The sequence below is a fragment of the Gymnoscopelus microlampas genome (assembly GCF_963454915.1).
Source record: "Gymnoscopelus microlampas genome assembly, chromosome: 4".
Taxonomy (NCBI): domain Eukaryota; kingdom Metazoa; phylum Chordata; class Actinopteri; order Myctophiformes; family Myctophidae; genus Gymnoscopelus; species Gymnoscopelus microlampas.
The window spans coordinates 43,794,712-43,810,212 of record NC_139941.1 but is presented as its reverse complement, the minus strand read 5'-3'; the positions used below and the strand labels follow the sequence as shown (position 1 = coordinate 43,810,212).

Sequence of the window (15,501 nt, the reverse complement as noted above, 5' to 3'; positions counted from 1 at the left end):
GAGAGAGGGAGAGGAGAGAACAGAAGAGAGGACGGGGAGGCTGTGTGATTGTGTGTGAGAGAGAGAGAGGGAGAGAGATAGGAAGCTGTTGGTTTGAACCTCCTAATCGGTTTTCCTAGGGGGATAATCTGTAACCATCGACTGCAGCACAAGAGGCAAGTACAAAAGGGAAGAGGACGGTACCACAGCATCTTCATCTGTTGTGATCACAGTTTTGCAGCCTCGTACAAGTAAGCAATTATTTTGCATTAATTTGGAGAGAAGTGCATTTCTAAAAATCTGAGCGGGACTAAGAAAATATGTTTTTCTATTATTATTTGACTTAAAAATATAATACTATCTAATATGAATTGATGGTTTCTTTTTCCCTTTTTGCACCTGAAATTGTTGCATGTGAACCTCTAACGATGCTTATACTGTAGCATGCACATGTAAATATACTGTATGCATATATACATGTACTACATGCATGTTCCTATACATGTGTATAACTTGTGAGCCTCTCATATTCCTTATAGCATGCACATGCGATTACACTGTATGCATGGATACATGTACTGCATGTATCTATGTATGACTTAAAAAAGAAATGTAACAAAATACATCTGTGTGAATTATTGTGTCACACCAGTGGCAAATACAGATAATAGTTCAAGCTGTGTCGGTGATGCTCTATCTTCCACAGAATAATGAATATAAATGGTTGTTTTACAATTCCATTCCATGGTAGAATTGCAAAGACAAAAAGCTCGCCTCCAGTGCTCCCTCGCCCTTGCTCAAGTGACCGAGTCACCGAACATCACACATGTGTTAAATTATACCTTGCACCGCTGCACAAGTGATGGGACTTTTATCTCGCTCTGTCTCCACCTGATATTCAATGTTCTTTGAAGTGCGGAGCTGCGTCCTCAGCGATAGTGTGTCATAAAAATAGTAACACTGGTGTAATGTGTATTTCACCCAAGATAAGACCATCTCTGCATGTAACTGAGGACTTTCAGGTCACGAAGACAGTTGCTGTACAAATGGCCGCGTTGAGATGAATGGAATGGGTGTGAATCAGTGAATCAGAATCAGTGAATCAGAATCAGCACGCATGAGTGGAGATTTGATCACTTTCAACCTGGGGTCCCTATATTTTGGGCATGTTTTCAAGAAATGTCAGAAATGTTTAAAAATTCTCAAAGATTTTCAAAAATTCTCAAAGATTTTCAAAAATTCTTAAAGATTTAAAAAAGAACTCAAGAATTGTCAAAAATGCTCAAGAATTGACAGAAATTATATATTTTTTTAAATCTCAAAATCTAACTAAACAGTGAAAATAGCAGATCTACAAGACATCATGCATTGTGAGCTTGTAGATCGGCTTTTGGCACTATCTTTGAAATAGGGTTCAGGTGGATAAACCAGCTTCTATTGAACAGTGGAATTACTTAATGATTTTTCTTCCTGAGACCCGGTTACCTGATTTTTGGAGCAATAAACTATGAAATGTCTTTCAGAAGGATTTTGACCCACAAATGTCCGATGCAGATTTATAATTGAGAGCATTGGGGAAATGTGTAAATGATATGGGAATCTTGCATTTGAAATATAGGTTACATCTTCCACATAAAAATGGGGCATGCACACAGCTGGAAGAGAGAGGGGGCTTTGATATGACTGCACAGTAAAATCCTCAGTGTCAGTTTTAGCTTACGGGTCTAATTGGTTCCATTTGTACACTCTCTGAGTTAAATTAGCACTGAAGATTTTACCGTGCGTGTCCTCTGAGAGCCTCCTATTGCCCCAAATATTGCGTACGAGAGACGCCAAAAAGAGAAATGGGTAGTGCAGCTGGGAAATAGACCCATAAAAACATGTGTGAGAACTGTATGTGTGTGTATGTGTGTGTGCGTGTGTGTGTGTGTGTGTGTGTGTGTGTGTGTGTGTGTGTGTGTGTGTGTGTGTTGTGTGCAAGAGAGCGTGTGATTGTGTGTATGTGTGTGTGTGTGTTGTGTGCGAGCGTGTGGTGTGTGTGTGTGTGTGTGTGTGTGTGTGTGTGTGTGTGTGTGTGTGTGTGTGTGTGTGTGTGTGTGTGTGAGTGAGTTGTGTGCTAGTGAGCGTGTGGTGTGTGTGTGTGTGTGTGTGTGTGTGTGTGTGTGTGTGTGTGTGTGTGTGTGTGTGTGTGTGTGTGTGCGCGAGCGTGGGTGTGTGTGTGTGTGTGTGAGCGTGGGTGTGATGTGATGCCACATTTCACTCGTTTGGCCCCAGTGTGAACGAGCTAGCGGGCACTTTTCACAGTTCAGGGGTTTTAATGAGCTTCTGCAGCCTGTCCATCATCAGCCGGACAAGAACATCTCTTCAGCCCCTCGCCCCCAGAAGCAGCGGCGGCCGCAACACATCAGTGTGGTGGTCCACAATCACACACACAAACAAGGACGCCCAGTTTGATATCCATTAGGCCAGTGGTTCTCAGGGCCCCCAAATTGACCCCCATATTTGGCCGCGGACCCCCCATATTAAAATGTTTTGTGCCAGGGACCCCCAGAAGAGAAAATGTATGTTAAGAAATAATCAAAATCCAAAAATCCAAAAATTCAAAAATATATAAAATAGAGAGCTTGTAGGTCTGCTATTTTTGAATAGCCAACATATAAATGGATAATGTGGTTAAGATGATTGTGATGCTATATTGACTACTTTAGCTGGGGACCCCCTGGAACCCCCCCCCCCTCCCCTCCCCCCACCCCTCCAGGACCCCACTTTGAGAACCAATGCATTAAGCCACGGACCAAGTTTTATCTCTAGGACCCCCAGGGGACCCCAATCCACACTGTAAAATGCTCAATATTTATTTAACTCTGAGAGTGTACAAACATTCATACTGAGAGTTACAGACCCATAAGTGTTCATTTCGGACCCCTGGCGGTTCCCGAACCTGATGTTGAGAAACAGTATGTAATAGGCATACAAATCATAGCGTGCGCTAAATTGTAATTTTGTAGGAGGCTATTAATAGGCACCACACTGATTCAGCATATGCTCAGTCGAGAGTGGGCTTGTTATAAGCGAAATGTGCCATGTGTTGTGATGTGACTGTCGGCTTTCATGGGGTTGGTGATAAATAGGGCGCAGAAGAGAGAATAAAAGAGGGGAATGGCTTTCTGGGATTAAGCAATATTGGATAAGGCTATTTCAGTTCGGGTAAAAAATAAAGAAGAAAAAATCTATTTGGGTGAAAATGAAGTAGCAAGCAAAGACAAAATTGGTGTGTGCCAAGTCTCATATAGCGTAAGAAGATCATTTATTTTATTCGCTGCAAGAGCTGCAGTGCCATCAGTCTGGCAGTGGGACGATGACAGCTAATCAAAGACAATAGCGTGACCCCCAGATTACAGACACCAGCTGATATTCAAGGTTGCCATCACCGGCTTGAATGCACTGGCTCTGACAAGTAAATAAATAAATATGATCATATATCACCTGCTGCTGACAAATATTATACTATAAGCCTTTTTCTATTTCCACCCAAACACTAAATAACACCACAACACTGCCTGTAGCTCTCCCTTGCGCTGCACATTCTTGTTCAGCTTTTATCTTTTTCAAAGTGCCCTTGTGTGGGAAGCGAGCTTGAACTTGAAGCCATGTATAGTTTAAAGAAGAGTTACAGCCACTTGCTTCATTTCGCTGGCCAAGACGTTTGGCAGAGCTTGTTTGTGAGTGTTTTGTGGCCGATATATCGGTCTGTACACAATATTATCGTGCAGATTTTTAACCACTGTCAACCCGGTGTCCCTATTTTGGGCAAAAATAGCAGATCTACATGGTCAACATGTCGCTTTGCGACCACTTGTGACTTTGAGCTTGTAGATCGGTAGATAGATTTTTTAACAGGGAATAACGTAGTTAAATAGCTCAGTCAATAGAGCTCTCACCTTTTGACCGCAAGGTCATGGGTTTGATCCTACTGCCAACTCAGCAGCGTGTGAGTGATGCGGCAAGTCGTGCGGTAAATACTGGGATCATAGGTGTGGCGCTCCACCTCAGCAATCCATCTCCCAGGGTTGTAGCCAAGCCCCCATGGGTGAGCAACTCTGTACAATTGGGATGGGCGGGGATTTCCGGTGCCCTCTCTATAATTTTTAACTCTATGGGTCTAGCGCATGGTAACACGTTCTCAGCTGATATTGACAGTAAGCCTCTCCGACCTACTTGAATAAAGTTTCGAAGGTCGCTCCACGTTTTGGCCTATAACTCTTGAACCGTAGTTTGAACAGTCATCATGACTGATGACTGTTCCCAACTCCCAATATAGGCCCCTCAGGCTAGATTTTCCGCCATTTTGCACTTTCTTCAAAACACACTTTTTACGACTTATTATCTCTGGAGTCACGTGATCAAGATGTGTCAGTCAAATAGTTTTCATATTCCATTCAGAGTGGCTATGACTGACTTCCAATATTTGCGGGCCCTGGACTTGGCAAACCTGAGGGGCGCACTTTTCTACTTTGTGTTTATTACTGAAGTTAAATGTTCTCAAATAGAAACTTTAATCAAATCTACATTTTAGAAATTGAAACATTTTGCCCTTTTTCAAAATATATTTTTTGGCTTTTTCTGCCTTTATTGATAGTATACAGTAGATTGACAGGAAATGGGGAGAGAGAGACGGGGAGTGACACGCAGCAAAGGTCGTCGGGAAGCGGATTCGAACCCGCGACACACTGTCAGGCTGCATTACAGCCTAGGTGCCCAGACCGCTTCGCCAGCGGCCCGGGCCCATTTTGCACTTTTTGACCAAATAAGGGTCAAAACATTGATAATCAGTGGTGACTCTCCAAAATGGGGATCGACATAAGACCCAAAAATCTGGCATTGGTCCCAGAATTACACATTCAAGATTGAGAGATTGTGCTTGACTGATTGAGTGCGAGAGTCCAACGTAGTGTGGTTGCCAGGAGACTGCTGTACTGTAGGTGGATTATGAAATGCACGGGGGATCTCGAGCGGGCCAGTCACCAGGCTCGGAGCTCATTACAGGGTTGTTTGTTACAGGGAAGAAAATGTCAGTGGAGAGCAAAAGTGTTGGGGGTGGTAGTGGTGGGGGGCAGCAAATAAAAAATAAAACTCGAGACGACGTGGCCACACACTGCATGGACCGTTGACGATTAAAGGTTAATTGAATTCTGTCTGCGGTGCACTCAACCGTGCCAGTAGCACTTCTGAATTGTTTGACAATTTCCCCCGTTGTTGCTCACTCTGAATATTGTCTGACACAATTTAGTCTCTTTAACAGATGCGGGGCTATTCTCCATGGCATGGGCGGAATGGTTCCAGGTGGTTGCATTACATCTGGCCTGATGATGGTCTGATTAATCTCTTTTTCCTCCTTACTTTGACAGCCAACATGGCAGACGTGGACACACCGCTCACCACCCCCCATAACATCCAGATATGTGAGGTGACCTGTGATTCCTTCCGCATCATGTGGGACATGACCCCGGAGGACACCGCCAGGGCCACACACTTCTTCATAGACCTGAGCCGGAAGGAGAGCTCAGACGTCCGCTTCAAACACAGGGTGGGACAGACTGGAACTGCTCCACACTACACCACTGGCACTGCATGTACCTGCAGTAGGGGTGCAACAGTTCATCCAACTTATTAATTTAATCTATTATAAAAAATAATGAGTTATCGATCTTTATCATTATTGGCGAAAAGGCTTAAGTGGTTAATCTGGGTTTTTTATATTTAAAAAATCGATTATTCAGTTAATTGAAAAAGTAATCGCTCAGTCCTCTCACCTGTCTGTCTTCTCATTAACTAGCTTACTGCTGTTTAACCATTTAAACACTTTATACTTCGTTGACGGGGTTACCCCAGGGATCTACACTCTACAGTATATTGGTCGTCTCACACACCAAATCTCTTCACTGAAATTAGCCATCTACAAGCTCACGTGTCGTAATGCGTTGTGAGCTTGTAGATTGGTTATTTTCCGCATAAATGCCCAGAATAGGGATACTAAGGTTCATGGTTAAAGGACTACTTCAACCATTTTCATATATTTGGTCCTGACTAATGCTCATTATAATATGGTAACATTTTTGTCTATTCACATGTGTCTCAGAGGAGGGCTGTGGACAGACAGACAGACAGACAGACAGACAGACAGACAGACAGAGAGACATCTTTATTATCCCACGGGGGATTTCAAACAAGATGTAATTTATTTTGTATTTATGCGAGAACTACAGCTTCTATTATAGCATGATAACTTTCCAGGAATAGAACGTTTTCTGTTTCTATTAGCTTCAATTCCCCATCGATGATGTCACTGGTAGTTTCTGTCCACACACAGCCCTCCTCTGAGAGGGTTAAAGTGTCTATATGTTCAAGTCCATATATCCATGTCTTGTTTTTCATGATGTTTATAATATGATACACACACTGGCATCTTCTCCTTAAATGCCCTTTAGACACGAGAGACATGAGAGGGTGGTTCAAAGGAGACCTTGCACGGTGTTATCTAGCAGTCTATAGCATGGGTTAACAGCTAAAAAAGCCTACAGCACCTAAAGTACCTTGAGATGAGTGTATCTGACATGGCTCTGCAGAATGATGTAATCTGGGGGTAAGTGTTGATGTCGTGACAGAGTCACGTCGGTCCAATACAGGCGAAATGGAAAATGTGCACAGTCAACGGCTTCAGGCCACATGACTCACACATGCACATTGTTTTCAACATGAAGGGCCAGAAGAAACCTATAGAAAAACAACATTTTAATGCAGAATATAGCTACAGTTATTGGTCTACACTCTAGTGTTAATTCAACTTTTGTTTTGCATTTACTTTTCATCCAGCAGCAGCATCTGTCAATACCTGCTCATTATTCCATGAAATTGATACACATCAAGCATGTCATTGAAATTAGTGAGTAATACATTTGAGTTAATAATAGTGTTAATAATAGTGTGTGTGTGTGTGTGTGTGTGTGTGTGTGTGTGTGTGTGTGTGTGTGTGTGTGTGTGTGTGTGTGTGTGTGTGTGGGGGAGGGGGGGTTACAATGGGCTTCCTCTGATGATACATTAATTACTGTTGTATAACATAACCAATTAGTGAATGTAATTAGTTGGGATCACAAAATAAACAATTAACACAAAGTTTTGTTCACGGCACGCACACAAAAAGATGAGTAATTGTCTTTACAGCACAGAGATTTAATCCCCCTTATCAAACTTCTTTGTTCCGCAAAGAGATTTAGCCATCTCTGATCAGAACTAAGGTTTTCTTTTTAATTGGCTGCACTCAGTGTTGTCTCATCTCAAGGGGAGTCATCTTTTATGCTATACCCAGATCCTTTCATCTAGAGTAATTCATGATTTTTTTTAGTCAGCAACTAAAACTCCCCATATCTTGAACTCTTTTTTCTTTTCTTTCCTTTGTATCTCTTTAGTTGATGTCAATTATGGCTTGCTCTTGCCTGTCATGTGCTTCATCTCTCAAAGCTGTGGCAGGGGTAGGACCACAATAACCATGATTGAAGGACTTGAAATAAAAAGTGACGAACACAAAACATCAGCCGTGTTGCCATGGATATGTGTACCCCTCTGAGCTTGCTGTAATTAGCTGTGCCTCTGAGAAGCCATGGTCAATATAATGCCGCTGATTTGAAGTGCTGTGGGCTTCAAACGGACCGCCGCCTGTGGTTTATGGAGTAAAACGATGAATTGCATTTAACAGTTTGCTAGCTTGATTTGAATAAGACATTTGAATAACAATAGAAGAACATGATTTACATTTTCTTTTATTATGAACACATTTTGTTCAACATACAACATCTTCATGGGACATGCTCTGTCTCAGAGGTGGACTGTGGATGGTTTGAAAAATGAAAATGTGCTTACTGATGACATCATCAGTGATAATGTCAAACTTTTTAGCTTTTTACCAATTTATTTCTCCCCAATTTAGTTATGCCACATGATTACTCCCCACACACATTACTGTGTTGTCACTGCTGTCATATCCTACTGACTCACCTATCAGTGAGGAGCCCCCACCGGGTGGACGTAGAGCCTTAGTTCTACTCCTCCCGCCCAACACTCCCTGCTGACAGGTGCCGCCCCAGCCCGCAGGATTATGTGCTGTACCAATTATCACGCTCCCTGCCCGGCTTCCCTACCCCGAACACGGGCCAATTTTGTTTGTGTGTGTAGACGCTCGAGAAAGCCGGATGCACCGCAGTGAATTTGAACCCCACGACCTCCATGGTGGCAGGCAGCTATTTACCACTGCACCACCCGAGCGCCCTACTTTTTTTATTGATGCAAGAACAATGATTTCTATTTCAGCATGCCAACATTCCAGGAAGAGAAAAGTTATAGTTTACTTTAGCTTGGAATCCCTGCCAATCATGTCATTGGTAGGCACTAGGCAGGTTTCTAAACTGTCCACAGCCCACCTCGGACACACAGAGCGCGTATACGGAAATGGTGCCATCTATGAGCATTAGTGAGGACCAATTATATGAATATGAATATCATAACGTCTCTGTTGGGTGGAAACCTCATATGTCCAAAACTGTTACTTTTCAGCATTCAAATTCAAAAGAAGCAGAAGTAGCAGATCTACAAGCTCAAAACGCGTCGCTTTGTGCCGCGTTTCGACCTTGTGGATCTGGTACTTTTTTTTTTTTTTTTAAGATTTGTTTTTGGTATTTTTTATTGTTTTTTATTGGAGAGGGACAGGGACAGTATGTCGACAGGAAGAATGGGGAGAGAGATGGGGGAAGACATGCAGCAAAGGCCGTCGGGAACGGGACGCGAACCCGCGGCACGCTGCTATTAAAGATTTGCAACCAGGGTGCCTAGACCGCGACGCCACGGTCTAGGCCGGATCTGGTACTTTTGATGCTTTTGTGTGACGCTGTAGTATGATCAAGTAAGGCGTTCATTTACGAAAAAACACAAAAAGTTAAAACAATATGGAGGTTTCTGCCCGACGGCAACAATATGAACGCAAGATTGAATATGTGTGACGTGTTCCTTTAACAACAGCAGGCTGGGTGGTGTGTGAACTAACACCCTGCCACCCATGTGCTCTGTTCCATACAGGACGTGCCAACCAAACTAGTGGCCAAGGCCGTCCCTCTCCCCATGGCGGTGAGGGGACACTGGTTCCTCAGCCCACGGACAGAGTACTGCGTCGCCGTCCAGACCGCCGTTCGCCAGCCAGACGGGGACTACCTGGTGTCAGAATGGAGTCAGGTGGTGGAGTTCTGCACAGGGGGTATGACACACATACATAATGTTGCTGTCTGTCGGGTCAGAGTAGAAACCTCCTATCTCCAATTCTCCATATTCCAACTTTGTTTTAGTTTCTCGTAAATTAAACACCCATTCAATCCGGGAAACGCATCTGTGTCATTTTAGATTTGAGCTTGAGCCATTATTTTATACTTTTGGCTATTCAGAAATAGCAGATCTACAAGCTCATAGCGCGGTACCGAGTGCCACGCTATGAGCTTGTAGATCTTCTATTTTTTGAAAAATCTTGAACATTTGTGCAAATGAATAAATATAACATTTTTAACTCAAATCTTTGGTTCTGGAGGTCCCTGGAACAACATATTTTACAAATGTTTGCTTTAAAAAAATATATATTCAAAGATTTGCACAAATAAAAAAAAATAGCAGATCTACAAGCTCATAGTGCGGCACTCGGTGCCGTGCTATGAGCTTGTATATCTGCTATTTTTTAATAGCCCAAGACATCTAAAATGACACAGATGCGTTCCTGGATTGAATGGGTTAACGCTATTGTTTTTATTTGAATCCTGAAAAGTATAACTGTTTCGGACAAATGAGGTTTCCACCCGACAGCGACGATATGCTAACTGCTTATGTAACATTAATAATTTATGCATTAAAGACTATGACAGTAAAGTGATACAGCCAGGATGTGTTGAGGAACAAAGGGAAGCTCTTCCACTGCACAGCAGCAGTCAGAAACAAAGCCATTTCAGCACTTTACATTCGTTAGCATTGAAAAGCGAAAAGCAGACATTGCATTCTTATGGGTCATCCATATACCGAGCACTAGAAGTATAAATACTGTGTGCATATTGTTTTAAAAGTCATTCTAACTCAAGAGGGTGGCAGAGTCCACACCACAACTAAAATGACAACAGTGGTGAACAATATATTTATAGTTATAGTGCTTGGTGTGGATGAACATTATCCCTGAGTCTAACTTGAGTCCCTTGGAGTCCTGTGTATTCCTTTGTTGTATAATAATGAGCTGAACACCAAGCGGAATCAGGTTTTTAAAAGGTCAGTTCAAGTGAACCAAAGTATAAATGTCACTTTCCATAATTATCTGCACATTTAAACAATGCAAGTTATGCAACGTCCTGAATGTCAATTTAACCCTGACAGTGAAAAAGCAGAGCCGTCCCACTGCAGAGGTTGTGAAGTTTCAGAAAGGTGGAAACTGTAATTCTGTCCATGATTGTCGCCAAAATGTCTGTGCTGTGTTCCCCGGCACCAGCCCCCACATATACACAGAGCTCTTTTTAAAAAATGTTTCAGATTACGCCATGGATCACCTCCAGCAACTTCTCGACAAGGCCAAAGACCATGCAGGAAGGCTGTTGAAATTCTCTGTGTTCTATCGCAACCAGCACCCAGACTACTTTCACCATGTCAGGTCAGTGCCACATTCACATCTGTTTATTGTGTACACAACAAACGAAGCACCAAACGACAATATTAACATGGCACGACCATTTTGCTCTATACATTCATAAGGCATTCACCTTATTTCTCTACCACCCCGCAATGGCCGCACAAAATGGCCACAATACGAGTATGGTCAATAATCCCCCTTTCCCCTCCATGTCTCTTTCGATTAGAACGGAGGAGTGCGGAGGACTCATGCGTCCGGCCCTAAAAGACAACAGCGGGAGCCACGGTTCCCCGATTAACGGCAAACTGAGCGGCGTTTTCCTCAGCTGCAACACAGAGTTCGACACGGGCCTTCCACCCAAAGACTCCCCCTACGGGGCCCTGCGCTTCCAGATCCCCGCCGGACACCTGCTGAACCCCGACACCTGTCTGTATTTCGCGGACTTCTACTGCATGTACACCGCCTACCACTACGTGGTCCTGGTGCTGGCCCCCGCCGGGTCGGAGGGCGACGGCTTCTGTCGCAGCCGACTCCCGATGCTGGACATCGCCTCCAATCCGTTCCTCACGTACATTGCCCCCGAGAGACCCGGGGAGGAGGCCCTGTTCTGCCACGCCAGCGACGTCATCCTCGAGGTGCTATTCACGGAGCCGATCCACTTGGACCACGGCAACGTGGAGCAGATCAGCGGGCACCACCAGCTGATGAGTCTGACCACGGCCAACGCCAAGAAGGACCCCAGCTGCAAGGTGTGCAACATCAGCGTGGGCCGCTGAGGGGAACTGACTCTGAGAAATCTGGTTAAATGACCGAACTCATCCTGTGTTACTGGGACAGCCTATTGCTTAATCTATACATCTTCGAATGATGGCTTCACGCACTGAAAATTGCAGATCTGCAAGTTCACGACACGTTGCGAGCTTGTAGATCTGCTATTTGTGACTGACAACGCCGTCGTAAGATGGGTGTATGCATGCTGCTTTCCCTATCCTCCCCCTCCCTTAACTAGCATAGATAGTCATAGTGTTAGAGGTGTGTTACTAAAGTCCATTTATCGCCTTGATTGCACCTAGAATGAGACGTTTGTCTCTAGACTATTTTTGGGGATTTAGTTGATATGAGAACAATCTGACCTCTTCATTGATTAAGTTTGTGCACTGTAAAATGGTGTCACTCAGGATTTTGCAGTGCACTCAATGTCCTTTTTATACTGTATATCTTTTTGCATTGTTTTCATAATATTTTGGTGTTTTGCTTTTATAACATATTTATTTAGTTTGACTCAAACTTGTTTCTACTGTATTTATTCTTACTTATACAGTTTCTACTGTTTAACATTCTTACTGTTATAGAGGCTGGAATCAACAAAAGATTTAATATCGCCTACTCAAATAGTCTTAACATTATAGCCTACAGCACAAAGTACGTCATATCTCCGGTAAGGTATATTTATACATTTAATTTGAGTTTCTACATAGCAGCACTAAGTGGCAAATAGCCTCTACAGATTATTTTGTGTGTGACTATTATTCAGTGCCACCATATCAACATCACACTGTAACCAAATCGGAAATTATGTAAGATTAGGTCACAAAGGTGTGACCAACTAGTGAAACATAACATTACTTCATTATATAGGGAAGTCAACCTTGTGAAAGTAGCTTCCTCAAATCAGCTGTTGCGTGACCCCAAGAACAGAGGTGGAATTATGCTTTGTCATGTGGCAGAGTCACAGGGCAAAAATAATCAACAACAATCATCTACAATCTGCAACGCGTTGTGAGCTTGCAGATCGGCTTCATTGGGAGCGTGACTCTGTCACACAACAAATTATGAATCAGCCTTAAATCAATGTCTTGTGCAGCGGGCTCTTTAAGATATAAGAAAAAGAGAATGTCATAGGTCATCTCAGGCACACTCTGACCGGAGTCAGTTCTATAAACAGCAGTGCTGAGCAAAGATAGGTTTCTCTCGCCTCCCGTGGGGTCTGTGTTGTCGCCGGTGTCATAATCTGTGACCTACACTTATGCCAAGATGTAAACGATGCCTGAAATGAAAGGGATCCCCGTCTAACACATGCACATGCCAAAATAGGTTTTTGCCAGGTCATAGCCTGCAAATGTAAGCTTAGCAGTGAAGTTTGATTGACAATAGTTTATGAACATTTGATTTTAAAAAATAAATAAAGAATAAACAAATTGCATTTACTGTGGAAGATATTTTTTAATATTAAACTTCACAGAAAACTTGTGTGTAAAAAAATAAAATAAAAAATACAACGCAAATCCAACTCATGATTTACTTTCTTTTATGAAACTGTGTCCTATAATGTCTAAACATTTAGGATGAAAGTATGAAAGTGCACAGATTAGCTACAGAGAGGAATTATTCTAACGTTCAGTTCAACGGAAACAAAGCAGTATAAAATTCATTTTCATTTTCTTCACAATCATTCAATAGCACTGCTAAAGGAAAACTGATGCAATAAGAACAGCATTAGGTGTGTGTGTGTGTGTGTGTGTGTGTGTGTGTGTGTGTGTGTGTGTGTGTGTGTGTGTGTGTGTGTGTGTGTGTGTGTGTGTGTGTGTGTGTGTGTGTGTGTGTGTGTGTGTGTGTGTGTGTGTGTGTGTACATGTTGGGGTAGTTATGCACTCTCTCTTTGACTCTTGTCAAAGCTGTGGCAGAGACTGGAATTTACAGCCACGAGAATGCTGTAATTTTGTCCACCATTATTGTCCCAAAAAGGTGTGGTGTGTCCGCCAGGCAAGTACATCAAACAGAACTCGATCTTCTTCTTGGCATCAACAACTTTTGGAATGGGAATATCAAATTCAAAGATGTCCGTCTGTGGTCCGCCGTAGCGCTTCTCCAAGTATGCACAGGGCACATCTTTGTAGTTGTGCCAGGAGTTGAAGGTGACGCGTGCACACACATCTTTCTTGAAGCTAACATTCTTCACTCGGCAGGTACCTTGGAGGCTCAGGTCGCTCACGCTGCAGTTCTCCAGGATCACCATGCTCTCGGCCAGCCTGGCGCGAAAGGCCTGAAAGTCTGCAGAGGGCTGCGGGAAGCCCAGTTTAAGCTGAGTCCCCGGGCAACAGGTGGCGACCGTGCAGCTGTAACTAACATCTGTCATGGTGCCCAAATCATCCTGGAGGGACGGCAGTGGGTGCTCCAAGCCACCATGATCTTCTGCCTCAGAAAACACCCGAACTGCGGTGAGGGAAAGTCCTTTGGAGTCGGCAAAGACCACACGTTTGTTTTTGATGATGGGCATCAGCATTTCATTGTCGTCCATATCATCCAGGATATAAGACATGGGCGAGGTCAAAAATGCATGGCTTAACAGGTCAGATGAGAGCGGTTCTGAAACTGGAACCCGGAGGCACGGTCGCTGGGGCTTAAGGATAGGCACCCACACATGAGGGCACAATTCCTTGCGCTGGTTCAAGCACAGTGTCACAGCAAGCTCCACAAGCCCTGCAGAATGTGCCATCGAGCCAAATCCAAACATATTATCTAGGAGCCTGTGAACAGACAAGTGAGGTGGTCAACAACTGAAGGGCATTCTCCCACAGCTACAACGGCTCCAAAAGGTCGATTTTAATTAAACATTCAAGACTGCTGTACTGCATGGTTCAAATATAGAAATAGCCTGAAGATTTCCCTCAGTAATTAAGGTGATGATGGGTAGTGTGTGAGACATAGTTAAGAAAGCAATCTATTACACGCTGAAGGTCAAACAGATGTTTGTTTGGTGATAAGAATTTGTTCAGCTCTTAGGGCTGATTTAGGTGAATTGATTCACATCAATTCTATGCCAGAAAATCTTTCTCACACCAGCAGACTCATACAATTCTTCTGTTTTGCACTTACGTTGCGCTCGTCGTTGTGCTTGTCCTGTCCATGCTTGTACGGGGCTTGTGTCGGGTGCTGAGTGACAGATGCACCTCTGTCAGCCAGGTTGGGTTATTGTCTGCACAAAATAAACAGACATGTTCAGACGCACTTCACCACATAACCATTAATACAGCATGCAACTAAGGCTATAATATAACTTCAAACAGTCATTGTGTAGGTGGTTGGACCAGCACAACAATGCAGTATCAACAAAGATTCAAATATTACACTTCAGAACAAACTAAACAAAAATAGCTTAACATCAATTTTACAGTAGAAACAATTAGTATATATATACACCTTATACTAATTATATCATAACTATGTCATATCACAAGTAGCATATTTACCACTATTCAAATTAAGTTCTTATTTTCACAATTAAATTATATATCAAGGTTTATTACTATTATTATATAATGGCAACTACCATATTACATAACATCACAACATCTTTATTTGATTTTATTTATTTCCTCTTCCAATTATTAGGTTATTACATTTATATTTATTATTTATATAAATATACATTTCAATAACACACTTTCTATATAGTGTAAGAAGTGATTGCTTCATACATACAATCTATAAACTATAAACATATAAATTCACATATGTATACATCAGGGGGGGTGGGTTATTTAAAAAAACAGTCCATTTTGTGTTACTTACATTCAACAAGTTATCCGACCAGAAGTAGGAAGTTGGCTTGGCAAGTTGTCATTCCTCTGTCTGGTAAACCCTCCTATTTATACCATGAGCTCAGCAAACCACCTGATAACACTGGCTCTCTTCTGGCCAATCAGCAAAGCTTTAGTTTTATCATGTTTGGGGGAATGGTATCAAGTTTCACTTTGAGCCACTTCACCGGGAAAGCATTTATGTCATTTTAGATAATATTGCATCAGAATAACTTTAACCAC

General features: G+C 42.7%; 2 protein-coding genes across 2 annotated transcripts; one reads left to right on the top strand and one right to left on the bottom strand.

The window, feature by feature from the left end:
- Positions 1-107: 107 nt before the first annotated feature.
- phyhip (phytanoyl-CoA 2-hydroxylase interacting protein) lies at positions 108-11,454 on the top strand (the record flags this gene model as incomplete). Its single annotated transcript, XM_084056252.1, has 5 exons — positions 108-230; positions 5,388-5,566; positions 9,106-9,280; positions 10,582-10,703; positions 10,912-11,454. Exons 2-5 carry the CDS (start codon positions 5,393-5,395, stop codon positions 11,452-11,454), a joined length of 1,014 nt encoding a protein of 337 aa, XP_083912378.1. The 5' UTR covers positions 108-230; positions 5,388-5,392.
- Positions 11,455-13,179: 1,725 nt separating this feature from the next.
- ppp1r3c2b (protein phosphatase 1 regulatory subunit 3C2, duplicate b) lies at positions 13,180-15,298 on the bottom strand. The gene is made up of 3 exons (XM_084054886.1): positions 15,251-15,298; positions 14,555-14,654; positions 13,180-14,205 (listed from the first exon to the last, which is right to left on the bottom strand). Exons 2-3 carry the CDS (start codon positions 14,584-14,586, stop codon positions 13,323-13,325), a joined length of 915 nt encoding a protein of 304 aa, XP_083911012.1. The 5' UTR covers positions 14,587-14,654; positions 15,251-15,298; the 3' UTR covers positions 13,180-13,322.
- Between the last annotated feature and the right edge of the window lie 203 nt (positions 15,299-15,501).